At 48.2% G+C, this 26569-nt stretch overlaps 7 protein-coding genes across 7 annotated transcripts; 2 read left to right on the forward strand and 5 right to left on the reverse strand.

Annotated features, from left to right (window-relative positions):
• Window positions 1-210: 210 nt before the first annotated feature.
• T069G_08195 (fusaric acid resistance protein-like domain-containing protein) lies at window positions 211-2446 on the reverse strand (the record flags this gene model as incomplete). Its single annotated transcript, XM_056175405.1, has 5 exons — window positions 211-530; window positions 594-1049; window positions 1122-1367; window positions 1443-1722; window positions 1778-2446. The coding sequence occupies 5 exons, from the start codon at window positions 2444-2446 to the stop codon at window positions 211-213; spliced, it is 1971 nt and encodes a 656-aa protein (XP_056026354.1).
• Window positions 2447-4452: 2006 nt separating this feature from the next.
• On the reverse strand, window positions 4453-7039 carry T069G_08196 (fungal specific transcription factor domain-containing protein; the record flags this gene model as incomplete). Its single annotated transcript, XM_056175406.1, has 7 exons — window positions 4453-4580; window positions 4639-4797; window positions 4861-5407; window positions 5465-6568; window positions 6626-6768; window positions 6842-6955; window positions 7018-7039. 7 exons carry the CDS (start codon window positions 7037-7039, stop codon window positions 4453-4455), a joined length of 2217 nt encoding a protein of 738 aa, XP_056026355.1.
• A 484-nt stretch (window positions 7040-7523) lies between these two features.
• On the forward strand, window positions 7524-8318 carry T069G_08197 (deoC/LacD family aldolase domain-containing protein; the record flags this gene model as incomplete). The annotated part of the gene is made up of 1 exon (XM_056175407.1): window positions 7524-8318. One exon carries the CDS (start codon window positions 7524-7526, stop codon window positions 8316-8318), a length of 795 nt encoding a protein of 264 aa, XP_056026356.1.
• A 475-nt stretch (window positions 8319-8793) lies between these two features.
• Window positions 8794-10759, reverse strand: T069G_08198 (uncharacterized protein; the record flags this gene model as incomplete). Its single annotated transcript, XM_056175408.1, has 4 exons — window positions 8794-9689; window positions 9762-10306; window positions 10386-10609; window positions 10676-10759. 4 exons carry the CDS (start codon window positions 10757-10759, stop codon window positions 8794-8796), a joined length of 1749 nt encoding a protein of 582 aa, XP_056026357.1.
• A 1826-nt stretch (window positions 10760-12585) lies between these two features.
• T069G_08199 (ankyrin repeats (3 copies) domain-containing protein) lies at window positions 12586-16444 on the forward strand (the record flags this gene model as incomplete). Its single annotated transcript, XM_056175409.1, has 3 exons — window positions 12586-13618; window positions 13668-14984; window positions 15039-16444. 3 exons carry the CDS (start codon window positions 12586-12588, stop codon window positions 16442-16444), a joined length of 3756 nt encoding a protein of 1251 aa, XP_056026358.1.
• Window positions 16445-17400: 956 nt separating this feature from the next.
• T069G_08200 (aconitase family (aconitate hydratase) domain-containing protein) lies at window positions 17401-20509 on the reverse strand (the record flags this gene model as incomplete). Its single annotated transcript, XM_056175410.1, has 14 exons — window positions 17401-17663; window positions 17731-17994; window positions 18043-18369; window positions 18423-18486; window positions 18546-18551; window positions 18617-18947; window positions 18997-19174; window positions 19228-19551; window positions 19607-19678; window positions 19746-19837; window positions 19891-19944; window positions 20001-20048; window positions 20104-20405; window positions 20498-20509. 14 exons carry the CDS (start codon window positions 20507-20509, stop codon window positions 17401-17403), a joined length of 2337 nt encoding a protein of 778 aa, XP_056026359.1.
• A 792-nt stretch (window positions 20510-21301) lies between these two features.
• Window positions 21302-24805, reverse strand: T069G_08201 (DNA polymerase family A domain-containing protein; the record flags this gene model as incomplete). The annotated part of the gene is made up of 3 exons (XM_056175411.1): window positions 21302-22847; window positions 22905-24573; window positions 24640-24805. The coding sequence occupies 3 exons, from the start codon at window positions 24803-24805 to the stop codon at window positions 21302-21304; spliced, it is 3381 nt and encodes a 1126-aa protein (XP_056026360.1).
• Between the last annotated feature and the right edge of the window lie 1764 nt (window positions 24806-26569).

A 26569-nucleotide genomic window follows, 5' to 3' on the forward strand; every position in this document is an offset into this window, starting at 1 on the left:
ATGCGTTGATAACCATGCTCTGCCACTACAGGCCGTTTTCAGTATGCCTGTCATGAATAATGCTAAATGAAAAGCTGAGTTCTCCAACGAGTTCTCTCGCCAGTCTGCTCGCGCAAGGACATATTAGCACCAGGTTTCGTTATACAAGAAGTAGGCCTAGGAGCTTCTTATGGGAAATAAGAATATGGATATCAAGACAGAGCTTGCCACTTACTGAGTCAAACGATTGACATCGCGAATCAAGTACCAAGTAACACTGTGAATTAATGCCGCGGCCGCGAATCCCGCATCTGCAGGTACATCCCTAGTTAAGAATTCACCCATGTGGGGTATTTCTATCTCTGTCAGTTTCGGTGGCAGCGGGTGCGCCCGACTCAGCGCAGAATGCAATATGATCATTCTCGTTGTGATGCCTTTAGGAATTAAATGAGCTTGAGCTGTACCAGTTGGGTCGTTGGCCCACCAAGAGGAGGTCGCCTTCGAGGCCTTCATGTCCCGGGACACATAGCTTATAAGAGTCATGTAGCTTCCTAGACGCTCAAGGATAGAGATCATCTCTCCATATATTTGCTTCGGAAAGCGGCCGCCAAGACCAAATTCCCAGTCGAGAAACTGGTAACCTGTTTTGGTGCTTGTGTTTAGGGCTTGGTACTTGTGAAAGATGCGACGGCGAGCGGCCTGGAGGTGAAAGCCAGGGCTTGTTTTATCTTTAATGTCACCGAAATTACCGTGAAGATGTGCAAGAACGGTTTGTTGGATGCACATATAATAACAGGCTAGCCCATACATGGTTTTAGCCGTATTTTCGCGGAGTTCTGAATGTTCGGAGAGAGGGTAGGGGAAGATTGTCCAGAAGTATCCAGTTACAACACCAAGGGTGACGAAAGCAAGCCGGTAAGGGAATATTATATACGGTGCATACACAGCTTGTCCAGATGCCAAGACGGCTGCTTCCCCCAACTTTCGGACCTGAAGTTCATTTGCTATCATTACGATTGAAGCAATGAGAGCAACAAACCATATGCTGAAGAGACTAGGAAATTTGACGACTAAATACACAAGTTAGCAAGGAAATCGAGCTTGCCGTAGATCGATGGATTTATGGCAGCCAGACAACTTACATAGATAGCCAAGCACTATGAACCACAACCAGAGGAAGACTAATATACCAGGAGTCTTTTCGTCGACCACGTACCAGATGATATAGCTCGTTATCATTGAGGCTAGAGTACCAAGTACTCGACCTAGTAAAAGAAAGGTTGATGATCCAGCAGTGCGAGCCATGGAAAGCAATATGGCAAACAACGACCAGAGAAACCGGTGTCTGAAATAGAAATTTTGCGAATCGTGAAGGAACGCAATAATAGCTATAGTCATGATGGCACAAACGACACGGAGCCCGAACGCTGCATGGTCACTACGAAAAACAGAAGGGATCTTGCGAATATAATCCCCAATAGTCTCCATCAGGCTACTAGGTGGGAGGTGGTCGGGGTTTTTTGGACTGTAAAATCCGGGACCAAGTTCGACGTTTGTCTGTTTTTCTGCGTCTTGAGAAGTACTCTTTTGTTGGGTGCCTCCCAAGTGAACAAATCTTTCAACCCAATATTTAGGGTGGAAGAACGGTGGTATGAGTAACCGCTTAGGGCGCGAATAGCAGTCGTCGAGGAATGTGAGGAGATTAAGGAGTTCATTTCCCAAAGACGAGAGGAGAGTTTGAGACTGTGATGCTTAGCCACTAGTAACGTAAGAAGGAGACAAATAATACATTACTTACGTGAAGAAATAGGAAGTACCGCAAAGTGTTGGAGTGCATTTCTGAAGTATATTCACTAAGGTTTCCAACCTGTGGTCGATGTTGAATGTAACACTCAAGCAGTTTTTTGTTACTTATAGCCTCATTCTCCTCGTCGAGAACACGGCCCCTCTCGAAAACGTCGCGATATGACTCAAGGAATCCCGCCTCGCCCGGATTCACGGCAACAGCGCGGTGCTCCACGTCGACCTTTCTCACACGAGACCTGCTAAACAGAGAGCGTCCCTTTATCAGTTCTAACCGAACTTTGGCGTGTTCGATTCCTTCAAGGATTGCCTCAGTCATTTTTTGTGAATGCTGATGCATTGCTGTTTCGAGATGTTGCCAGTCATCATCATATGACGAATCGTTGTCTGTCTCAGAATGACGGTTTATCGCACAGGCGTCGTTGGAGAGATTGTATCCAGCAGCAGTGGATAGTTGCAGCATGTCTGCTACTGAGCTTAGGCCAGAGGCCGGTGGTATGAGGTCTACCAACAACGAAGAGATATCCTCAAGCTGTGAATGATCAAAAACACCCCAAGATATTTCTCGTGCTGCATACTCGCTGTTTTGGCGAGTCTTGGAGACCTCGTTGACAAAATGTTGCACAGCGGTCTCAAGTTGACTGGCACATGGGTTGTTGTCCATTTCTCCTGTGCCAGTGATTGTCCTTAATAAAATACTTTGCATGCATTTCCTCTGAGTCCGCGTGACGCCTGCCAATCCATCAAGACAGGCTCCCATATCTTTTTTGAAGACGTCTCTGCAGCTTTGCGGGAACAATATCAGGGCATTGACAAGACCAACAGCTTGCCCGACTAGAAAAGCCTCCAAAATAATGTTAGTCTGATCAATGACTTGCTTCGTATTAGGGGCCCGAGCTATGCCTGGCAGTGTCGCGACAGCAAGGATGCCAGCGATGGTACATTGGAGGCCCCAGTCAGGGAATGCAGACTTCAATGTGCACGAAGACCAAATGAAGAATATTAAAAAGATGGCGACAACCGCTTCCGCCGAGGAATTGTATGCATTTAGTTCGTCAACATTGTTTGTAGTATGTTGTCTGGCCTGAACACCAGACCAACCAGCGAGCAGTGCCCAACAGTAAGCCAGAACAATTGCGAATGTGAGTCGAACATTGTGTCTAATTAACATCGCCCGGGGGAGAGCTGGCAGAACGCAGGCAGATATAATGGGAGCTAAATAAGCATTGGTCTTGAAGTGGTTGATCCAACTATCCGATTGAATAGCACACACAAGCACAGCTGGTGGTATCGACGTTTTGATGGCCATCCTAGCTGTATACCAGTCCAACTTCTGCTGGAACAGCACCGACTTGAGCTGCAGCCGCCGCGTTGTATCATTTTGAAAGGCGGTAGTTTCGGTCCTTGCCAAGGTTCCAGTCCTTGCCAGGGTTCCAGATCTCGATAGTAGCGTTGCTTCTGACGTGGATGTATTTCGGTTGCCTGAGACCATAGCTGGTGTCTCCGTGGACATGATTGTACTAGGTCCCCCATGAAAAGGACAGCCTAGGAATGAAAATTAGAGCTTCATGGGCCAGTACGAGGATATTGTGTCGCTCTACCTCCATTCCCTCCTCGGCGATGGAACTTATGTGGGAAGCTGGGTCAATTTTCCACCTTGTTACAACGCTGGGCCGAATTAGGTCATTCATTCATCACGGTCAATACTGAGCTTGAATACGCCCGATTTTACTCATCCAACTAGAGCCTAATTATGGCCAAAGAGAGATTCTGGCTTTGCAACTCCTCCAGGTGTGTCGTGGCTGACGTGGCTGCCGGCGCTCCCGGCGAACCCACAGCTAGAGCTTTTGTTGAACTATGCGACTCATCTTATGCTACTATGACATATGGAAAAGAGCAATTGATCTATTTCTTGTGGGACTTGGGCGAAACGAGACAAGGAGAGACGCCAAACCGTTCCAGATGCATATGAAGTCAGATCGCTACTGACACGAGCACATACGACCATAGATAGAGGAGAATTCGGGGTCCCATAAAGCTCTTTTCTTAACCAAGTTTAATGTCTTCCACTTATGCATCCTAAGAACCCGAATTTGGCGTTACGTCATTTTTTTTTTTTTTTGGGGGGGGGGGGGGGGAGACAATGAACGCCATGCTTTATAAAAAGAAAATCTGCCGTTAAGTTACCTGACCTAACTAAACAAACGGAGCTCATATAGCCACACGAAGCAGTTCTAGTAATTATATCCCAACATAATATTTATTATTAAGCTTAATGTTTTTACCCTATTCAAAGGCAAATATACACCCAGTCTCATAAGTCTCCTATACAAAATCTTACCCTTTACTTATATTGGTCCTGCAAGTAGCCCAGCCTCCCAAACAGCTTCTAAGAAAGCACATCTCGCTTAGAAACACAATCACACCATCCTCATCTTCATGCAGCTCCATGAAAGAGCTTCTAAAGCTTTTGATCGACGTACTCTTTGGCGTCAGCCCTGGACGTCCGTGTCAAGATCAACCTCTATAACGGACTGCAATGGCACAGCGGCGGGTCGAGTACATCTTGGCCACAATCTAAATGCTATACTTAGCCGGCTCACTCACGGTATCCTTTGGCGAGGCACCCTTATATTCGAGAAGCTAGTCTTGAATACTTCCCAGAGGGGGCTAAATATTGCCGTGCCAGCCCCATATCCATGCCTGGTCTTGCCCGACAAAATAATTCCGGGAAAGGTAATCCTCGGTCAGACTCGGAGGATCTTCATCTGCAACATCGCTTGGCGGGTAACTGATGACTGTTTCACGTCATTGGCATGGAACTTCAAGAGCATGTGGAATACTGCTGTCGCTTACCTTGTTCAAAGTCAAGGAGAGCCTCGGTCATTGAGGGGTTCTCGCAGAAACTAAACTCTACGTTGCCCATTAGGGAATCTGACGCCACTCTCGTCGGCTCGTGATCGCCTTCTGGCAAAACTGTGTGGCGTTGCAACTGCACTTCCGAAGAGCTTGTGGCTGGCTGTGAGTTCAAGGGATCTCTTTGTCGTTGATCAGGATCAAAGGATAAGTCTTGATTACTGGAAGTCGGAGGGTCTCCAGATATCTGCTGCTTATCAACCATGGCAGGGGGCCGGACTTCAAATATGCTGTTGATTTCTTTGGCCATGACCAACGACATAAGATTTCTCAGAATTTCGAGGCCCTGTGCAGCGGCAATTGACTGTGGCTGTAGAATGGTCTGCATTTCTATCAATCCATGGATGCCCAACTTGGACTCGTGAGATTCGCGACTGAGCGGGTCAAGGCTGGTCATGATACAAAGAGTAACACCTGCGGTAAACAAATGTACAGAGGCAAATGTAGTAGCGTACGTGTCAGATATGTGTCTGAATATCGGAGCTGAGCCAACTCTCGATACTTGTAAAGCAGCCTCTCGGCACGCCCTTATCGAGCGCTGAAAGGGATCTAAGCGTGTACCGCTGTCGTCCTTATGGGCTCCTTTTACAGCCACCAGTTTGTATGATAGCAGTGGCCGATGTATTAGGATCCTGGCGTTCTCAAAGGCTAGTTTAAGGACGAGAGCCTGAAGCTGGAAAAGCTGTTCTGTGAAGCAAGCATCGTGTTCCTGTCCCACAAACCCGATTAGAGGAGCAAGTCCGGTGCCAGGGTCGTTCGAAGGGACCAGCCGCAATTTGGTTGGAAGACTTTCTTGCCACTGCAAGATTCTCATCTCAAGTCCGGCCACTTTTTCTATGAGGCTTTGGAGGCGAGACACATCGCCAACAATTGGCCTATTTTGCTTGTCCAGGTCTCTGTGCGTGCCGTAAAGTTCCGTCAATGCACATTTGACAATCTTTGACAACCTTGACATTGCGCACTTGAAGAAAAGAAGGGTTGGTTGGTCAGGAGATTGATTCTGAGTAGCTGAGGCTGAACAATCGTCATGGGGATCCAGTTCCTCGATGTCACAATCGCTATCCGATATACTCAGAGGAAAGCCATGCATCATAGAGCAGAAAGTTTCGATTTCATACACCGCCCACCAGCAACGCTGTCTAGCGGAAATCTTGGGTTGATTATGGCCCTCCTGGTTCGAGCAATCGAGTGGGACCTTTCGGTGAAGATTCAAGGCTTGCGCAATACGTAGTCCGCACCCACAGAGAGGCCAGGCTAACTCGGGCTGTCCATGATACAGGTAGTAGCTTCCTAAGAGGACACACATATGTACCGCCTCCAAGGAACCCAGTGACAAAACATCCAGCAGTCTCAGCCTTAGCGTCGTGAGGATCCGGTCTTTCAAGGCATCTGCCTCAACTCCTTCACTAGCTAGAGTATGCCTTTGAGAAGCAGTAGTATACTGGAGGCTGGTTGCGCATACAGCCAGGAGCACAGCAATATACCCAATCTGACTACTGGCACCTTTCGGTGGGCACTGCTCTCGATTTGGCGAGTAAATTCGTTCGAAGCTGTCCCCAAAGTCGCGTTGGTGGAACAGCAACATGAACCAGTGAATGCGATCAAAATAGTTGTTGACAAGCAGCAAAGCAGCGTCATGGGATGGGAGCAAAGACAAAAGCTCCCTTTCTGCCGAGCTTGGGATTGACCGCTCAGCCATTGGCTTCGTATTACTCCTGGCATGTCGAGATAGCACCCTCTGTACCGGGTCTTGGTAACCGATTCTTCGCTTTGTATCGGTATTTAACGTCCTTGGGTGCATCCATTGGCTGGCTGAAAAAGCCGACGTCGCAGAATCTTGTGGAGAACTCGCGTGGTGGTGATGGAAAGCCTAATCGGGCGTTATAAGCCGCTTCGATAAACAGATCATCGGATGAACACAATTCACCTCTTCAACTAACCCAATGGTCGAGCTGGAGTTCCATTGTGCGGATTTGGCCTGGGCTGCACCGACTTGAATCGGCCGATGAGTGACATTGTCCAGATCAGCTGGCGCCTCTCTTTCGTTGGGATCTTGGTTATGTATACCGTCTGTATTCACCCGTACAAGCCGCAATCTTTTGGCAGGCCGCACGTCGTCAATGCTTTCCTTTATCACACGCACCCGACCGGAGCCTCTCTTTGGGGCTCCTGTCTCGACTATCCATTGTGATGCTTGTGAACCGAGGCAGTCCGCATTTGCCCTGGCACACATTGTGCAGGGGCGTTGGACATCGCACTGTCGCATCTCATTAGCTCTCGGAACTAAGGCTCAATGCGTACGCGGGTACGCGGACTTGCCTTCAGTTTTTGCTTCCGGCATCGCTGACAAGCACTGGAGACTTTGCTGCGAGTTTGTCTCATTAGAACATCTTTCCGGCCGTGAAAAGCCATATTACGAGAAACCTTCATTCCGGCAGAGGTGGTAGTCCAATATGACCTACAAGATGGCGAACAAACACTTTTAGAGTAGCTGTTCCGATCCGAAACTAGGCCGGGCTAGGAAATCTTTCCACCGGAATGATGCCCATATTAGGCATTTAACACCTAGAGAGTCCCGCGTCGAACAACTTCAAGTCCAACAACACAATAAGTGTCAACCTACAGCGTAGGCATTAGTCTGATATGTGTCAGGGATATACCTAAGTATATAAGAGAGGTCCTGCCCCCGTTCCAGTAGATATTAATTGACATTGGCAATACACTTTATTACACTATTATCTGTCATTCCACAATAAGTTCACGCCTCATCGCCAGACGTGACTACAGTCGCCTGTTCCCCAAGTACACCACCTCGTCCAAAAGTCATGGCTGAGCAACACCCTTATTCGGTCACTGTGACCTTGAACCAGATTGCCAAGATGATTGACCATTCGTTGCTGCACCCGACTATGACTGACGATCAGATCCGCGAGGGTCTCGCTATCGCTAAACGTTACAATGTTGCAACCGCTTGTGTTAAACCGTACCTTATTCCGATGGCAAAAAAGGAGCTGGAAGGCTCCACCGTACTCGTTTGTCCGGTTATTGGTTTCCCCCATGGAAACAGCACTACGGAAGTGAAGGTTTTCGAAGCTGAGGCTGCGGCTGTAGCAGGCGGGGAAGAAATTGATATGGTGATCAATATCGGCAAAGCGCTAGGTGGTGATTGGGAATATGTGTCAGATGAGATCAGACGCGTCAATGACGCCGTCACAAAGCATGGCGCTATTCTCAAGGTGATTTTTGAGAACGACTTCTTGCGAGAGGAGCATATTATCAAACTCTGCCAACTCTGCTCTGACATCGGAGTCGTGTTTGTCAAAACATCTACTGGATACGGTTTTGTAAAGCAAGCAAATGGCACGTACACTTACGATGGGGCAACGGTGCCTCATCTAAAGCTTATGCGACAGCACTCAAGCTCAAAAGTGCAAATCAAGGCTGCTGGAGGTGTAAGGACACTGGACGACCTTCTGCATGTGATGTCACTGGGGGTGACGCGGATCGGGGCCACGGTGACAGTGGCTATTATGGAGGAAGCTGCGCGGAGAGGAATAACAAACATACCCTCCACAGTGACGTTTAAGCCAATTGATGGAACTGTTTCAGGAGGATACTGAATTTCGATGGTGGTATCTGAGGACTTGCAGAAATCAATAAGAAATATAAATACGGGAAGATTGTTCATGCTAAAGGGTGTGTTTCTGTTATAGAAATTGGTCTGTAGACTGGTGGACAGAAAACCCGGGAATGAGAAGATTACAAACACCCATGCGGTATATTATACGCCTGCTTTTAAGGTATCTACTAGCTATATCGCTAATATTTACTATTACATCTACATTTCTTTCGTAGCTACTATTATATCTTTCTTTCTTTAGTAACTGCTACTATATCTAATTTTTCTAATAACCGCTACTATATCCACGTTTTTTTAGTAACTGCTAATATATTTATACAACAAAGTTTCATTGCTAGCTAAATAAATGTTCAACGAGTTAGTTAGGTGCTTATATTACTGAATGTATGCACTTATTTATTTTATAGTCTTGCTTTTTCTGTCCCCCGCTTGGTCACCCACCCAAGTGCCAAATATTAACCATAAAGCTTCCAAATCAAAGCAGTGCGTCTTGCCTCCAAATCCGCTATTTCTGCTTCCAATGACGCCAGGTCATCGTCCATTTCAGCACCATTCACTTCTTCTAGGTCTACGGGCAACAATTCTGAAGATGGATCATTTGCATTCAGAGGATCACTCAGCTGGGATGGGGAAAGGTGTGCTTCAATCTCCAGATGTTTCTGCGTGATAGGATCAAACACCAAATCTTTTAACAGCAAATGCTGGAATATGCAAGCCCCCTTGGATTTGGCCACATCCATTTTCGTCTCCAGAAAGGGGGCGACGTCGCTCGTGAGAATTGTCTGATGATGTTCCCGTGCCACCTCTCCCCACCGGGCAAGAACTCGCGTTTGAGCAAGCATGGTGTTTCCGAGGCTCCTCCAGACGATGCTGGCTCGACTACTTTCGTACATGTAGCGGAATATGTAGGCAGAGCTTTCTTCTCCTTCAACACATGTGCCCCAAAGCTCCATGACTTCAAGTTGCGGAAGAGAGTGCAGGGCCGCTTTCGCTGCGAGAATCACCAGCCGCACGAAATCGCGTTCGCTGTGTTCTAAGTTTGGGAGCGGACAGCGCAAGACGACGCGTTTCAGAGAGCTTTTTCTTTTGTCCATATTGGATACTTTGCCTGATTTAATCATGAACTGAAGAAAAGCTACTGTGTCCATCTGCCATGGTGGGCAGAAATACTCCAATCTTTTAGAAAGCTTTGCCATCTCCTGAGGCAGGTATTCTTCAGCATGCAGAGATATCTGAGAACCCGACTTATCGTAGACATAATCAAGAAGTTCGGTTTTGGGAATTTCCCACTGCGTCAGGGACAATTGACGCAAGGTTGTCGGCAGAGATGGGAGTAATTGCAACTGGAAGCCTAGATAAGAGAGAGGTAATGTAAGTGGTCATTAAATGTTTGCCCACAAACCATAACCAACGTCTTACATACCTCGATCAAAAGACATTTGCTGACAAGGATTTAAAGAGATTGTTCTCTCGAAGCGAAACCACTTAAGTGCTATAAAACTTTGGCCAAGGAGCTGGGATAAGGATCCCACATGAATTTCCCTGCGAAACTGTCTGCGGATAACCAGCACTTTGATCATGGGTACGGCAGGAAGGCTGGTCTTGTGTTGATTTACAAAACGGCCTCGGTTATTCCTCTGCGCTTGTAAGTGAAGCGGAGTTCCCTGTATCCTTTTGACATGCTCATTATATAACGGCGGAAGGCCATCGCCGTGAAAGTAAATGTTAAGTGGATTAACAGCGTTCATCTTGTGGAAGTCAAATATGCTGGGTTTAAGATCTAGGTCCTCGGCGTAAAGAAATGGATAATCGCCCTTCATTTCGAATCGGTTTAGTCGATGCTCTGTATCACTGGGCGAGGAAATAGATAGTGTTAGTGTTACTCCCCATACGCCATGCCTTGCAGGATCCCAAAGTTTAAGAGTAGCTAGTAGGGACTGAATACACGTTGTAAAGATCATGTTGTTGCTGTACGACTTAGATTAGCCTACCTCTAACAGAAAAGTATATTATACTAAATGAAGATGGAGATAGAAATCTCACTCACCAATACTGTGTTGCTTTATCCTCTGGTTTATCGCAAGCAGGACACGTATATCTAGCGAGTTTAACTTGAAGCCAGAGGTTTCGGATATATCCTAAACGAGAGTCGTTTCGTCTGACTATTGCTGCTAATTCGCTGAGAGAGCTAGGATCAAGGACGAGACGCCGGAATGTGTAAGTCTCAACAATCTCCTGCCATTCGCGACACACTGTTGCAAATCGAGCCACCTTTGGGCTGTTGCACCGTTTCCCGGAGCTAGGTAAAATTACCCGGCTTAATATTTTCTGGCATACTTCAACTGGTAGCGAGTCCCACGAAAAGTCCCCGGCGGTGGAGGTTGGCGACTCGACTTGCATGATGTTGATCACCTGTCCCATCGTGCCGAGCGACAAGATTCACAAGATATAGAGGGAAAATCCAATTCTTACAGACTGGAGATGATATTCTCTGACATACAAGAATTCAAGGGAAGAAAGGACGAACTGAGAGATTAAATAGTTTTGAATTGCTCAAAGCATCACTCTCTTACCCCAATTAAACAGAAAGTATCACGAAGCATTTGGAACAATTAGGCCCGGTGGCTTCTCTTGGCTAAAAACTAACTTCAGCAGCCACCACCACGAATATACGACCCTGACTTTGGGCAGCCCTCTCCACTGCTAAGTCATCGACACATTAAAAATCTCGATATCGTCTCGAGCTCAAGTCAATTCGTATCATCCCCAATAGTGACAGCTTTGTCAAAGTATGCGCATATGGTCCTGGACTAAGCTTCCACTGGCACATAAGACCACAGGCAGTGTAAAATTCGGGGTCCCGTCAGCGGCTGTTGTATGTTTTTTTACTTTTTTTGCATTGTTTGAGCCAACTTGCTTGCTTCCTTTTAGGTCTGTTGCCCTCCTGATTCTATCACATACGACCATAGGTAGAGGAGAATTCGGGGTCCCGTCTGCTCCCCCATAGACAAGCCTCTAACCGGCAGATTAGTAGTTAAGTGGGTGACCATTAGCGAACACCGGCTGTTGTATGTTTTTTTTTTTTTTTTGTTGTAGGTGTCTTCCATGGAAACTTGAGGCCAACGACCGCTAAGGTTGAGCACACACGACTATCTCTATACGAGATCCCGTTGAGTTCATGCTTTGTGTTTATGGATGGCCATTTTTAGCAACTTACGCATCTGGAATTAGAGGCCAATGTCGTGATTTCTTGAAACTTACGAACAAGGAGCGAGCCAACAACAACCCAGCATACCAGCTTTTAACAAGGGCTCAATCATGAAAGAGGCGCCCACTGATCCAATCCAGAAGTAAGGAGGAAATAACGAGAGGGCTCAAAGGCTCCCGCAACACGCATGTGGGATGTTTAGCACAACAAGCGTTGATACGCTGTGGATAGATTATCTCCAGCTATGTGGGCTAAAGTGGGAGTAAATCGATCCGGCCAGCGCGTAGCGTATTCCCTAAGCTTATGTTGTGGATCACGTGGACACGCGGGCTCCTGCTGCTGCTACAAGCCACAACTATCCCATTGGCCGTCTGTCACTGAAGACAGTGTCTTCGTGTTTGTTTTCTTCTTTTTCTTTCTTTCTAGATAGCTTCCTCAGGGCTAGAAGAAATAGATTCCTATTTTTCAACAACTTAATCCGCTCCCCGCCCTCACAATGACAATCCCTATTCGCACTCAGCCCTCCAGTTTTTCAGAGGAAGGAGCCAGAACGATCTCTCTAAGCGCTGGGAAGCCCCTGCATCCGATCTCAAGATCTGCAGGCCTTGATAGCATGAGATCCTCTTCTTGCAATGGGAACAAAAAGCGCGGTGAAATTTGGTGAATATTTGCATTTGAGGATACTGTCATTGGCCGACCGAGCAACGGTCTTCTCAAGTCGCAAATAAATCCAAGCATCAGAAGACCCGGCGTGGTTTTCATTGAGTACATGCAGACCATGTTGCATCTCAGCAAGGCATAATTTCAGCACAGCCTACAGGCGCTGACTTGCGGCTCATACGCGTTCTTAATTTTCCTCGCCCCCTGCACCAAAGTTTATCTCTTCTGCTGCACCAGTCGCAGCCTCTCGACATTATACTCGATCAGAGCTCATTCAAAGAGGCACAGATAAGCACATGTCGGGTCTGTCCACCCTAGCAGCGCACATACTTAACGGGCTGAGACCTGGTTTGGCCTAGCCTGCCGAAAGTGACAGATCATGGAGGCTTCTGAGAGCAGAAAGAGAGCTCGAAATGACGATGGTGCAGTGTCGATCCGCTCGAAACGACACCAATCGGATAATAACGACTGGCAAAGCCTTAGCTACTGTGACTACACCATTGGCTGGGTTTGCGCTCTCCCCATCGAGATGGCAGCGGCAGAAGCCATGCTAGACAGCATTCACGTCCTCTTACCCCGCAAGGAAGGCGATCCCAATACTTACACCTTTGGCCGCATTGGTGAGCATAATGTTGTTATCGCATGCCTTCCATCGAGCCAATACGGCACAAATAACGCCGCTACAGTGGCCAGCAATATGAGTCGAAGCTTCTCCTCCATCACCATTCGATTGATGGTTGGAATCGGTGGTGGGGTGCCCGATGGCGGGATCGACATACGATTAGGAGATGTTGTAGTCGGAAATGAAGTGATGCAGTACGACTTGGGCAAGATCTTGCCCGACGGCCAGTTTCAGCGAACAGGCCGCACCATCACACCCCCTCACACGATCTTGACGGCTGTGTCCAAGCTACAAGCGGATTATGAAAGCGCGCCTAGCAGAATCCCCAGCATCCTCTTGGACATGCTTGACCGAAACGAGCAAATGACCTCATACGCCCGACCTAGCTTGCCAGATCGACTGTTCCGTCACACATACAAGCATACGCAAAAGTTGGACAGCTGCGAGCGTTGTAGCCTATCGGAGGTTCTAGAACGACCTCATCGGGAGACTGCGAACCCCAAAATCCACTATGGCAAAATTGCATCTGGCAACCAGGTCGTCAAGGATGGCGAAACTCGTGCAAAGATGGCGGACGAACTTGGCATCATCTGCTTTGAGATGGAGGCTGCAGGGCTGCATGATTTTCCTTGCCTTGCGATTCGCGGCATTTGCGACTACTCAGATTCTCACAAGAACAAGGCCTGGCAGAAGTATTCCGCTGCTGTCGCTGCTGCATACGCCAAGGAACTCCTGTCTGTCATACCTACACAGCAACGAATGGATACTGAAACGACAAATCCTACAACAAGTACGTACTGGAACTTCTAATGTTGGAGTCTTGGCTGATCTCCTTGTAGACCTAGCATTGCTCCACAATCGAATGGAGGCAGTGTTGGGCTCATTAACGTTTGAGCAAATCGACTCGCGCCATGCGACAATCAAGACTCAACATTCCAAAACTTGCCAATGGTTGCTTGACCACCCAAAGTACGTTGAGTGGCTTGAACCAATACATTTTACCAGTCATCATGGATTCCTGTGGATCAATGGAAAGCCCGGCGCTGGGAAGTCTACATTGATGAAGTTTGCCTACACCCACGCGAAGAACAAGTGGGGAGCAATAGCCGACGCAACCGTCATCTCTTTTTTCTTCAATGCCCGAGGCGTTCAGCTGGAAAAGTCAACAGAAGGAATGTATCGGTCACTGCTTTTTCAAGTCATTCAAAAATTCCCGGACGTGCTACACGATTCAGACCAAATCTTCCAAGCCAGGCACAACCAGGCTACCTGGGATATTGAAACGCTGCAGGCTCTTTTCACCCATGCGGCTACCAGACTTGGCCAACGACAGATCACCTGCTTCATCGATGCCCTTGATGAATGTGATATATCTGAGGTTGAGAATATGGTTGAGTATTTCGAACATCTTGGAGACCAAGCTGCCGAAAGCCAAACGAAGATTTACATCTGTTTTTCTAGTCGCCACTATCCGCATATCGACATACGCAACGGATTGAAGATCACTTTAGAGGATCAGCCAGGCCATGGCGAAGATCTTGAGAAATATGTCCGAAGCAAGTTACGAGCCGGCAACAGCAAGGCGTCTCAGGAGGTCTCTGCCGAAATCTTAAAGAGAGCATCAGGAGTCTTCCTGTGGGTGGTACTCGTCGTTGACATACTTAACAGAGAGTTCCGCGATGGTCGCATGTGGGCAGTAAAGCGGCGATTAAAGGAGCTGCCCGATGGGCTTAGTAATCTTTTCAAGGATATACTTTGCCGGGACAATCATAATATGGACGATCTGTTACTTTGCATCCAGTGGATCTTATTTGCAGCAAGGCCCTTGACATGTGAGGAGTACTACTTTGCCCTCGTATCAGGACTGGACCCAAGCCCTGAGAATCTGGTTGGGTACGACCGAGAATCTACTACCCCTGCGGCCATGGAGCTGTATCTTCTTAGCTCTTCGAAAGGCCTTGCCGAACTTGTCAAGTCGAAAGCGCGAACTGTGCAATTCATTCATGAATCCGTACGCGATTTTCTCATCAAGGACAACGGGATTCTCCAGCTATGGCCCAATCACGCAGCGAGCTTTGAAAGCTATAGCCACGATCGATTGAAACAATGCTGTGATAATTATTGCAACATTGACATTTCCGAAAGAGTACCCCAAGGCGAGCCTCTGCTTCACGCAAAACGGGCAAAAGAGTTACGTACTCGAGTTTCAGAAGAGTTCCCATTTCTTGACTACGCGACACGACATGTCCTTCATCATGCCAATGCTGCCGAGGACGATATTCCTCAGATTACATTCTTGAAGAACTTCGCATTAAAGCGCTGGCTTCATTTGTACAACTTGATTCAACAGTATGAAGCTCATCGTTACACAGCCAAGGCTTCTTTAGTTTACATCCTGGCTGAGCACAACCTACCGTCTCTTGTCCGATCTGCAATTGACAACGGATTTGATGCTCATCTGAAAGGAGAGAGATACGGATATCCTATCCTGGCTGCTTTGAAAAATGGCCACGAGGAGGTATACAAGACACTCCTGCCTCATTGCAATGCCTCGGACAAGATTATCAATCAAGACGATTACCATAAAGGGTTCTCGATTCCAAGAAATACTACTGTGCTCCATTACGCTGCGGAGCACGGCAATCTGTTACTCTTAACACACTTACTTAAGTTCATGAAACCAACAAGTGACGCACCAGATATGCGGAGGGGCCATACTGCTTTGAGTTATGCGGCGTCTAAGGGTAGTGAAACTTGTTTACGAGCGCTGCTCTCCTACGGTTTCAATCTCGAGGCGGCTGACAGGAACAGCCGGACGCCGCTATTTCATGCTGCCTGGGGCCCGCATGAGGCCGCTATGCGGCTGCTGCTTGACCGGGGCGCGCAGATCGAGGCGACCGACAAGGATGGCCGGACACCGCTATCGTATGTCGTGGGCTGGAGCGGGGCTAAGGCCGCTATACAGCTGCTGCTTGACCGGGGCGCGCAGATTGAGGCGGCCAGCAACAACGGCCGGACACCACTATCATATGCCGTGGGCGACGTGAGAGGGAATGAGGCTATTGTACGGTTGCTGCTTGACCGGGGCGCGCAGATTGAGGCGGCCAGCAACAACGGCCGGACACCACTATCATATGCCGCGGGCATGAGTGGGAATGAGGCTATTGTACGGTTGCTGCTTGACCGGGGCGCGCAGATTGAGGCAGCCGATGAGGACAGCCGGACACCGCTATCATATGCCGCAGGGGACGGGAATAAGGCCATTGTACGGCTTCTGCTTGACCGGGGCGCGCAGATTGAGGCAGCTGATAAAGACGGTCGGACACCGCTATTAATCGCCGCGAGGACCAGGGATGAGGCCCTTGTACGGCTGCTGCTTGACCAAGGCGCACAGATTGAGGCGGCCAGTAAGGAAGGCCGGACGCCGCTATCATATGCCGCAGAGGCCGGAATTGAGGCCGTTGTACGGCTGCTGCTTGACCGGGGCGCACAGATTGAGGCAGCTGATAAAGACGGCTGGGCGCCGCTATCGTATGCTGGCCTGTATAAGAAAGAGACCGTTATACGGCTGCTCCAATTGCGTGGTGCTAAATCTTCACCCTTGATATCGTCTTAACCTCCATGCCTCCCACCCACTACCCGCTCTGCACTCCCTTTACATACCAGGCATCTTAGGCAAATGGCATCTGCGAGAAACTGCTTCCGCAATCGCAACGAGCATGAATGGATATCTCTTTGGGTGGTGCTAAGGCACCTGTCTCCTTCTGTAGGAGTGTCTTTGCCTCCTTAAGATGCGAAGGACTTGTCTCGGGGGTTTGCCTTGAGCGCCTCAAGGGTCCTTCTGAATGGTTATAAGTTGTGGCAGTAGAATATCTAGCACATACGACCATAGGTAGTGGAAAATTCGGGGTCCCGTCTGCTCCCCCATAGACAAGCCACTAACCGGCAGATTAGTAGTTGAGTGGGTGACCATCAGCGAACACCGGCTGTTGTATGTTTTTGGTGTTTCTTTTTGCTTTTCTCTTTTTTTTTTTTGTGGTATCAGCGGCAGCTTTATATAGGATTTTCGGTGAACGGCGAGCGGCGAATCAACCCTGTCACAATTTTTGTCATTTTCCTAATTTGGAGTGCGGGGTGTGTGGTTAGTTGAGCCGCATTTCGGGTAAAATGCAACGTTGTTGAGATGACAAAGCCTAAAAAGCATCTCCCCGCACTCAGACTTGGCTCCTCTCAATTCGCGGTTTCTATAATGGATGCATTTTCCGGTTCTAGTATCATTCGTGCTGTAGGAACATGGTGCAATGAAAGTCATAGACATACAGGTGCGCGCAGATCGTAATCTTGACAATCCGTTGTATGAACAGTTTACTCTAGATGCAAACATAGGCTTCTACTTACATGTTGATCTGCTACTTTAGGCATATACCTATGCAAACTATCTAAACTGTGTAAGATGCAGCCAACATTGACTTCGTCATAAACATCCCAAGCGCCGTTTTTATCCATCAACATGAAATAATACACAGGGATATAAACTACACATAACTCTCTCCCCAACACTAGTCACACACTTTAAGCCTGCATTTTCGACTGCACCCACTTCACCACACCTCCCTTGGCAACGATTTCCTGAACGCTAGGAGGCATCTCTCCAACCTTTTGCTCCCAAGAAGAGCCATCTTGCTCCGTAATAGTGACTTTAGATCGGCGGACATCCCACAGCAGCTTCCAGCCCGTACGGCGAGTCAGAGGCTTCTCCGCGTCGTCCTTGTACGCTTCACGAAGTCGCTCAATCAGCTTCGGGATTTCAATGCCAAGAAGAGCGTTGTTGATGCCTGGGAGTGTTTCCATTAGTTATTTGACATTACTAGGAAAGGCTGGAGAGCCTCATGGAAAACTCACTGTTGCGGCTGAAGATGTTGCCGAAGCTACCTGCAACCACGAGAGGAATCTGCTTGGCTAGGATAGATGTTGCTGCTTGCTCTCGGGAGCTTCCACAGCCAAAGTTGAATCCGGTTACCAAAACATCATTTGGCCTAATAATGTTGCCGAACTCGGTATCGTAGTTCTCCATGCACACCTTGGCCATTTGCTCTGTGGTCAGGCCATCCTGGTAGGTGTATTTCCCAGGGTAGATGCCATCAGTGTTGATGTTGTCATTATCACCTGCTTCAGTTAGTAAATGGATCTATAAACGCATAAAAGACCACTCACAGAAAACGATTTCGCCCTCAATCTTCTCGGGAAAGCCCGGGACGACAGTAGTCAACGTCTCTTCTTCAGCGGCCGCTGGGCTTGCCGATTCTTCAGCAGCGCCTTCAGCAGCGCCAATCAAGCTCTCCATCTCACCAAGGATCTTGTCAAAGGCATCTCCAACGGCGCGAGCTTTGTCGGCAGCAAAGTCGCCGCTCCCCTCGCCAAAGACTACTTTCTCCACGCCCTCGGGCTTTTGGTACCAGCTTGGGCTGGCAATCTTGCCCTGAATAGCACTGGCTGCGACGACCTCGGGGCTGGCGAGATAACACAGCGCCTTGGGACTTCCTAGAGACAACATTAGCATTGTATAAAAAGTTGGAACCATAGATTCGAATTACCCATGCGCCCTTTATAATTTCTGTTGCTCGCGGAAATGCCCACCTGGCCTTCCTCGAGTAAGCCCTATATCAATGATCAGCACTGAACTCAGACCTCTAGAACATGTATTATCTGTCACATACGGTGCCCTGTATTCTTTATTAGCACTGAACTCTTTCTGGAACATATAGCATCTGCCACATATATAACTTACTAGGCCAATGCAAGGACCACACCCAGCCGGAAGTAGCTGAGCCCCAGATTGTTCGAGAATCTGCCAGTCTCCCGCATCTTCCGCCATCTTCTGTTCAGCCACAGATGCAGGCGCAAGATAGAATTTGACGCGAGGATGAACCTTGGCAGGCTTGCCGTCCTTACCAGCCTCCCTGAATACACGAGCAGCAGCAGCGAAATCCTCACTTCTACCGTTGGTGCAACTCAGAAGATACGCCTTGTCTACAGCGATATCCTGAGCCTCGAGATTCTTAACAGGGTTGGCAACCTTGACAGAGTTGGGACCAGCAACAAAGGGTGAGAGGGTGGATCTGTGGCCTTGTTAGAGTGACCACTTTGGATGAAAACAAGGGTTCTTACAGGTTGAAGTAGAATTCCTTAGCATATTTAGCACCCGGATCAGCAACCATAGGGTTCTCCAAGAGCTTATCAATCCGCTCGTGATTGATCCGGTCCTTGGTAGGACTGTTAGACATGGCTGCGAGTGTTGCCCTGGCGCGGTACCATGAGATGAGCTTGTCATCAACAGGGAATAGTCCTACCCATACATGTTAGTAACTCAGCAGAAATTGCGAGAGAAGAGAGTTGGACCTGAAAGCGCTCCCCATTCAGTAGTCATGTTGGCGATTGTCAAGCGTTCGGAAATCGGAATGCTTGCCAGCGTCTGCTCAGACCCAGTGAACTCGACGCACATGTTGAGCACGTCATCTTTATTAAGCAAACCGCATAGGGCTATAATCGTGTCTTTTCCTGTGACGCCCGGAGGCAGGACCCCCGTGAAAGTGATTTTCACAGTCGGAGGGATCTGCCAGAACACCGTCGAGGTTGCCAGGACACTGGCAGCGTCTGAGCGGACGATGGCTGTGCCAAGGCACCCTACACCACCGTACATGTTTGAGTGACTATCACTAGCAACTAAATATGGCATTAGAAATAGACAAAGGACGATCCGGGTTTTGAGTTAACTGACCACTGACGGTTCCTGGCCAGGCATAGCCTTCTTCAATCATAATTTGGTGGCCAATACCGTGTTTTGCGGGATCTATCAAGTCAGTTCCATACGCTTCAAATATCTTTGGGATGGGGAAGTCCCGGTAGTGCTAGCATACAAAAGTCGATGCCATGAGTGTTGGCAAACTCCTCGATCAGGCGGTATTTGCGTAGATTTTGTTCAGAGTTGTTCTGCACGTCGTGGTCAAGCCTGCGAGCGATTAGACGATGAATACGGCTTCAATTGGAGGCAAGACAGCGTACGTCATGACGACCTGGCGATTATCCTTGACCGAGGTGGCACCCATTTCCATATACCTAAGTTCACTGCTTAGTTATCGTGCCACTACAACGAGTCAATCGAGTGTTCCTACTTGGTAATCACGGGCCATGAATTGTCGTGCGTCATGCTCTTGTGAGGCCTTTTGCAGAGTGTTTAGCTTGACTTCTTGATATCCTGACCATGTATCGACCAACCGCAACGTAATATAATCTCCAGCCTTGACTTTTTTCCCCTCGTGAAGGCCATCTGCGTGAAGTTGTACAATCTTCTCGGTAAGTGTCTGTGGATTGGCCGGGGCGGCGCCCAGGGAGGACTGGAGGACAGATGATCTGGGAGTGCTATCGATTTGCGACTGGAAGGCCTGTTGCCGTCGGGGACTGGATACGGTGTAGGTACGGAACTGGGCCCCAGATGCCGACAATAATCGCGAGCGTGTGATCGAGGTTCGAGCTTGCCGCGCCGCAAGGGCGGAGGCATTGAAAGCGATGGCTCTCCGCTGAAGAAATTCCAGAGTCAGTCAAATTTCGTCGAGGTTTGAACGAGGCGTCTATTAGCGATAAAACGCCAATGATTGGTAGAGAAACTTACAAGTGCAGTCATGATCAATAGCTGTAGCCTTGAAATGGAATTGACGATTCCAAAGAGGCCGTCGCAGGCGATTGAGCGTCAACAGCGAAAAGGCAAGAGTGCACGCTGATGCTGGTGATGGCTTCAATTCGACTCACTGCACAGAGCCCCGGCCTCGGAGCTACGTCACAAGCAAATGGAAAAGAAAAAAAAAAATACACCGGCTGTGATTGGCTAGAGATGTCGAAAGCCATTATGGCGCGTGAGTTCTAGTAGTGGGGCTTAAGCTGCTAGATTTACAGCCCCATACAATCTAAGCTGCCCGATGAACTACATACATAAAAACCCACCTATGCACGTCAGATCTCGAGATACAGCTGGGCAAGGGATCTACTATGCAGCTTGGTTCAATGTAACTCTCTGTACAATTACTCAGTAAACGACCTAGTACAGGTGTATCCTCTTATCAACTCATTTGGCAGAACAAAGTAAATAAAGGCCATCAGAACTGGTGCATCCTTGACAATACATGTGCATATACTCTCATCTTCTACTCGTACATTCGTAACCGCAGATATATAATACATGAACAGCCTTTTACCATAAATCCATGACCGCGCGCCTCCCGAAAGATCATATCGTTGTTCATACATAACCAACTCCAAGCCACAATATCCATAACTCTTATTCATGTAATCCAACAAAAACAGAAAAGAACTCCATGTGTAGCCCCATACTGTTGTACATCGCCGAACAAACTCATCTTATACTTTACTGGAATGGCCCAGGTGTGACGGTTAACATTTGTGTGATGTGCTTCGGATCTTAATGCAAAGGCATGCCACTCTTAATACCGTGACCCCCGTTCTGATGATTGTAGCTTCTTTTGTACGAGCCCGAGACGGGCTCATTCACCCATGTGCACCATGTGTCTACATCGGTTGCGTTATGACGAAGCACATCCTTAGGCGGCGCTGCTGGGGGCATTTGCGCTTTATACTTCGGTGTTGTAGATCTTGACGTTGTAGACCTCGGCGTGGTAGACTTCTGCGTTGTAGCCTTGCGCAAATTATTGACAATATCCTGCAACTCTTGGTCATCGTTCGCAATCTGAGCTTTGATAAACGATATGTTATTCTGCCCCGATTCTTGAAGTGTTTGCATTATTGGAGTACGCGGCGTATACACTATACCATCCAACTTTGGAGCAAACTTGGGATCCGGAACGATGGACGGATCGAGCATCGCCTCAGCACCCTTGTCCAGCAAAGTTTGGATATCCAAGCTCTCGCCATGAGGAATCGGAGTTTTGTGACTAGGAGTGACGCAGTCCATGTTGACTTCTTTGCGCAGAACGTGATCAATGTCGACGGCAGAGAAGAAAGCGCAGGACTGGGGGAGATCGTTTATGCCCACTTGTTGCGCGAACATGGCCCGGGTCCAAATATTTGCTACCTGGAGTGCAAGTGCAGCCCGGTATTTATCCTCGTTCTTCACCAGATACCGAATTTCATCGTGGACTGTGATGGCCAGTCGAGCATCGAGGTTGAACCGGCGAATCAAGTAGTCCATAGAAACGATTAACAAGTGGAGATAATCGACGCCCGAGGATTGAATAGCCCAGTTGATGCGGGAAGGCAGGTAGCCACCCTTGCTCACAAAGCGGCTCATAAGTGCTTGTGTGATACCGGCTCCCAACACCGGTGTTCGGGCCCAATCCTGTTCCGCAAACTCTTCCAGTTTATTGAATACAAACGACTCCGTTCCACCTCTCCAGAATTTGTGCTGGTTTATGACCCTGCGGATCGTCTTGGTGCCTTTCGTGTTGGCATAGAGTCTCTGAGCAATAGTCATTGCCTCGCTTTCACTGAGCGCAGGATTAAATTGTCGTAGGAGAGTGGCAGCAAAGTTCAGCCCAGCTCCGTAGATACGTCCGTAGTTGAAGACCTTCGCGTCATTTCTAGTGATACCCAAGATCGCCGCTGTCCGCGAATGCAGGTCTGTGCCTGCAGCTTTTGTCCCCTCAAGCGTCATGAAACCAATTGCATTTCCGCCATGGATTTTGAATGTCGCATCGCCCATCAAGCTAGCAATCCACAGTTCTTCCGAGTCTACATCGGCACCCACAAAGCAATAACCATCTGGGGCTTTGACCATCGACTTTAACTCAGACCCAACACGGTTCTTCTTGGCATTGCTTGCCGTGAGCCAGGTTTTCTCAACTGCTCGCCGAGTGATTGTACCCATGGGAATAACTTGGGGTAAAATAAAGCCCTGGCGCTTTTCTCCAGCCTCCATCGCCTTACCCTCTTCAGTAGCGAGTATGTCGTTTTCGTAGACAACCATTTGGGACTTTATCCTATCGCGCGCGCTTATCCAGTAGGAACAAGAGGCGTTCATTTCCAGTGCCTCTTTAGCATACTCATACTCTGATGATAGTGTTCCATTTTCGAAATAGTTGAGATATCCTTTTGCCATAGGGTTCGAGCAGCGAGCGGTGGGACCATCTTTATGAGGGAGCTTAAAGTATGAGTGCCCCCAATCGGTGCGCAAGGCAGGGTCAGAGTCATCAAAGACACACTCTGGCATCTTCTTTGCAATGTAACCGGACACATCGGTTGGGCTGACTCGAAACACCCAGCCATACTTGTTAGACCAGAATAATGGGTGCCCGTCCCAAGCCAACTTCAATAGCAAAGGGGCAATGCGACTTCGCACCGTCAGGTTTATAGGGGCGTTTTTACTGGCATAGAGATCCCTATACCATTTCGGCTTCCCTGCCATCTTCTGTCTTGCATCTCGTATTGGTGGATCACCCTTGCGTTTGGCTTTGACATACCTAGGCTCTTGTACTGACCAGTCCAGTTGCATCATCCAGGGATCTTTTCCCCAAATCTCGGGGCTGTCCGTCAGTTCAATGGCTTTCTTCGCCAGATCCTCTAACCTCTTCTGGACCGATTCAAGGAGGTTATTGTATAGTGCATCAGCATTAGCGATGTATTGCTCCCAAGTCTCGTTGACCGGCAGAATAACGGATGACAAGTGCCTCAGGGCAGCGAAACTGACTGGGTGTGGGCAAACGTTTAAGAAGCTAGGAAGAACGATTTGATATACTCTGTGGGTGGTGGACACATCTGCAGCGCAGTATTCCAGAAGTTGGTCCAACTGTTTCAGTATGACCTCGCGGTCGGTCTCGGCAAAGTCATCCCGTTTGCTTTTGTCGATTGTGACGTTGAGATGGAATTTGGCGACATCCCGCAGTGAGTTGACTGAGCTTCTCTCGACCCACAGCTCCTCCTCTTCGTGTATGCTAGGATTGCTCAAAAGCTCAACCATGCCGTGATCAGGATCTTGGCTAGCCACTCTTTCTCGCATCTCTCGATTTTTCTTGAACCTCTGCCAGGTCGGGCGTTGTCGTGAGCACATGCCGTTAACAGCAACGTGCAGTGACATGGTATCTAGGAATCCAGTTCTAGTTTGCTTGAGATTGTACTCTTCCAATATTCTTGCTCTGTCATAGCCAACATTGTGTCCCACGATGATACGGTCCTTGGCTGGGTCGCCTATCGGTATTAGCTGTCGCTCGTTGTCTGTCTCGCCTAGTAGCCAAGGAGATAGCCATGAGTACCATGCCGTGGGGCTAACCGCGCATGCCATTACTGCGAAGTGGTGATTTTTATACATGACTTCTGTGTCAAAACACAGCATCTCTTCATCGGGGGATTCTACCGACTCCGGTGGTGTCCCATCAGAGTGATATTTGGTCCACCCGCTTTGGTGCACCCATTGTTTCGGCTTCAGAGGGACATTTGCACACGTGAATTCTTTGGCAAGCCGCAAGTACGGTTCGGCACAATCGATTCCAAGCTTGTGAAAATGTTCGTCGAGGGTCTTGCCCTTGAGTTCGGGCAGGTCGAAAGCAACAGGTTCAGAGGTATCCGTGTTCTTTCCATAGAGGTCATGTCGTTTTAAATGGTCTCTTGACAGCCTTACCAGCTCCTCAGGCGGCGGTTTAGAACCTCCAGGAAATATCTGAGGGAAGATGTGATCGCTAAGTTGCTGCACACCAACTTCATTGTATCGCGAAGAGGAAGACACTGTTATTGCAATATCAGCTACCAATATCAAAATCTCAAATGCAGGGAGTGTCGCAAGCATCTTACAAGCTAGAGACTTGGCATCCTTGGCTTCATCCCTTTGTACAACATCAGCGAGCCATCGCGACTGCGCTTCCCACGCAATGCGACGTCCTCGGTGGCGAGCAAGCCGAACGAAGCTCGCTACCGGAGCTCGCTGGAGCTTGCCAGCGGCAGAGTAGAGTGCTCTCATACGCGTTGGGGCGACATTAAAGAAGGGCGACAGAGCGCCAGGTGGTTTGGTCCTATCGCGATGAATAAAGCAGAAGAAAATGCGGATCCTAGAAAGTGAAGTTCATGGCAATGGCCGTTCACGTTCACGAGAAAAGAATTGCGCTATGGTTAGTTCCCAAGGGCGAGAATTTTAGTGGGGTGGGGCGTATGCTTTGCAAGGGCGGGCGAGCTTATCAAGAGCAACTGCGGAGATGGCAAAAATGACGTCGCAAAGGTATGTCAGTCATGTTGATGCTAAGCTTTAAAGCTCACGCGCTCCGAAGAAAATATATAGAAAGCAACTCAACTATGCGAACTAGGTGATGGACAGAGTGAGATTATAGTCTAGTAAAGACACATGTAGCCAGATTGGCCCAGCTGAAATCCTCCATTGTGGCATCAGGCTGTGTCACCCAGCAGCCAGTAGCTGCGGCCCCCTCGCCCAACGCCGCTTTTGGCCCCATTCATTGGTCCGACATCCTAATTGGGAAATATAGGACTGAAGCCATCTCCAAGATCTCCAGGCACCGTAGGGCTGATCCATCAATCATGACACTGCTGCATCGCCGCACCGCCGCGCATCAAGACCGAAGAGATTATGATTATACTATACCATTGAGCCATAAACTTGTACAAGAATTAATTTTTGGGCCTTGGCCATTCTGAATGAAATGAATATCTGATCGAAAGCAACTTTACTTACAACCCCTCTTCATCGTCTTATAGCTTTCTATGGCTGTGTGAAATATGATGCGCACAGAATGCAACTTCAAGCTATACCGAACGTCATATTGTGTTCTGAGTTTATCCCATCATCTCAAGCATCTCATGTTAATTTTTGCCTACGTAGTGCACTTTACGCCAAGTCATTTGGACTGCCCTTGGGTAAGTTTGTCACTTCGTCTGAGTGAATTGCTACCCTAGGACCCATGCACTCGACCACATGACAGCGCTGCTTTGAAAACATCCATATTTGCAGCAATCCACTTCAAAACATCGCCGTATTGTGCTTGATTCTTTATAGGCAGAATTGGTTTTTAGTGCCTGTGTTTCTAAGCTAAGCTGCCTTTTATATCACTCTGTTTGCCTCTTTACTCTGGAGAGTCTAATGCGTCATGAACATCCCTATATCTGTCGCTCCAGCATACTTTGTAATTCTCAAATGATTGAAATATGGCTACTCATGATACGAGCTTTTTCGTATATATCAAATTTGAGATCTCCTACTTTACAGAAAGGCATACGTCAGCCTGCAACATCTACGACGGGCCGCAACACTACACATCATATCGCTTTGTCAGTGCATTACATCATATAAGACGGTAAAGAAAACACATATATCCACGCGGAGAAAACTAATGTGCTAATGATTCTATAAATATTATAGAGATACAAATCTTTTCAGTGTAGATAGGTATTTTAGATATGTGTTGGCGGTGAGCTTCGGTCACAGCCGTTGGAGGTAATCTGACAGGAAGTACAGGAGGTGAAGACTTAATTACAGGAGCTTGTGCATTGCTATATCAACATGAGGGACAAAAGCCTGATGTTGGGATGCAAGGCTTTGATGTGAACTTTCGAGTCAAACACTTATGTCACCCAACGTAGCTGTTCTGGCGGACAGGCCGTTGTTATCCTCCTGTCTCGGACCATGACTCATTGATGGCAACATGACCAAATCGGCCGCACTGGGCGAATTAACCGCGAATATTTGAAATCCCGGTGGTTAGACCGTAAGCATACT

The sequence above is a fragment of the Trichoderma breve genome, chromosome 5 (genome assembly GCF_028502605.1).
Source record: "Trichoderma breve strain T069 chromosome 5, whole genome shotgun sequence".
NCBI lineage: Eukaryota > Fungi > Ascomycota > Sordariomycetes > Hypocreales > Hypocreaceae > Trichoderma > Trichoderma breve.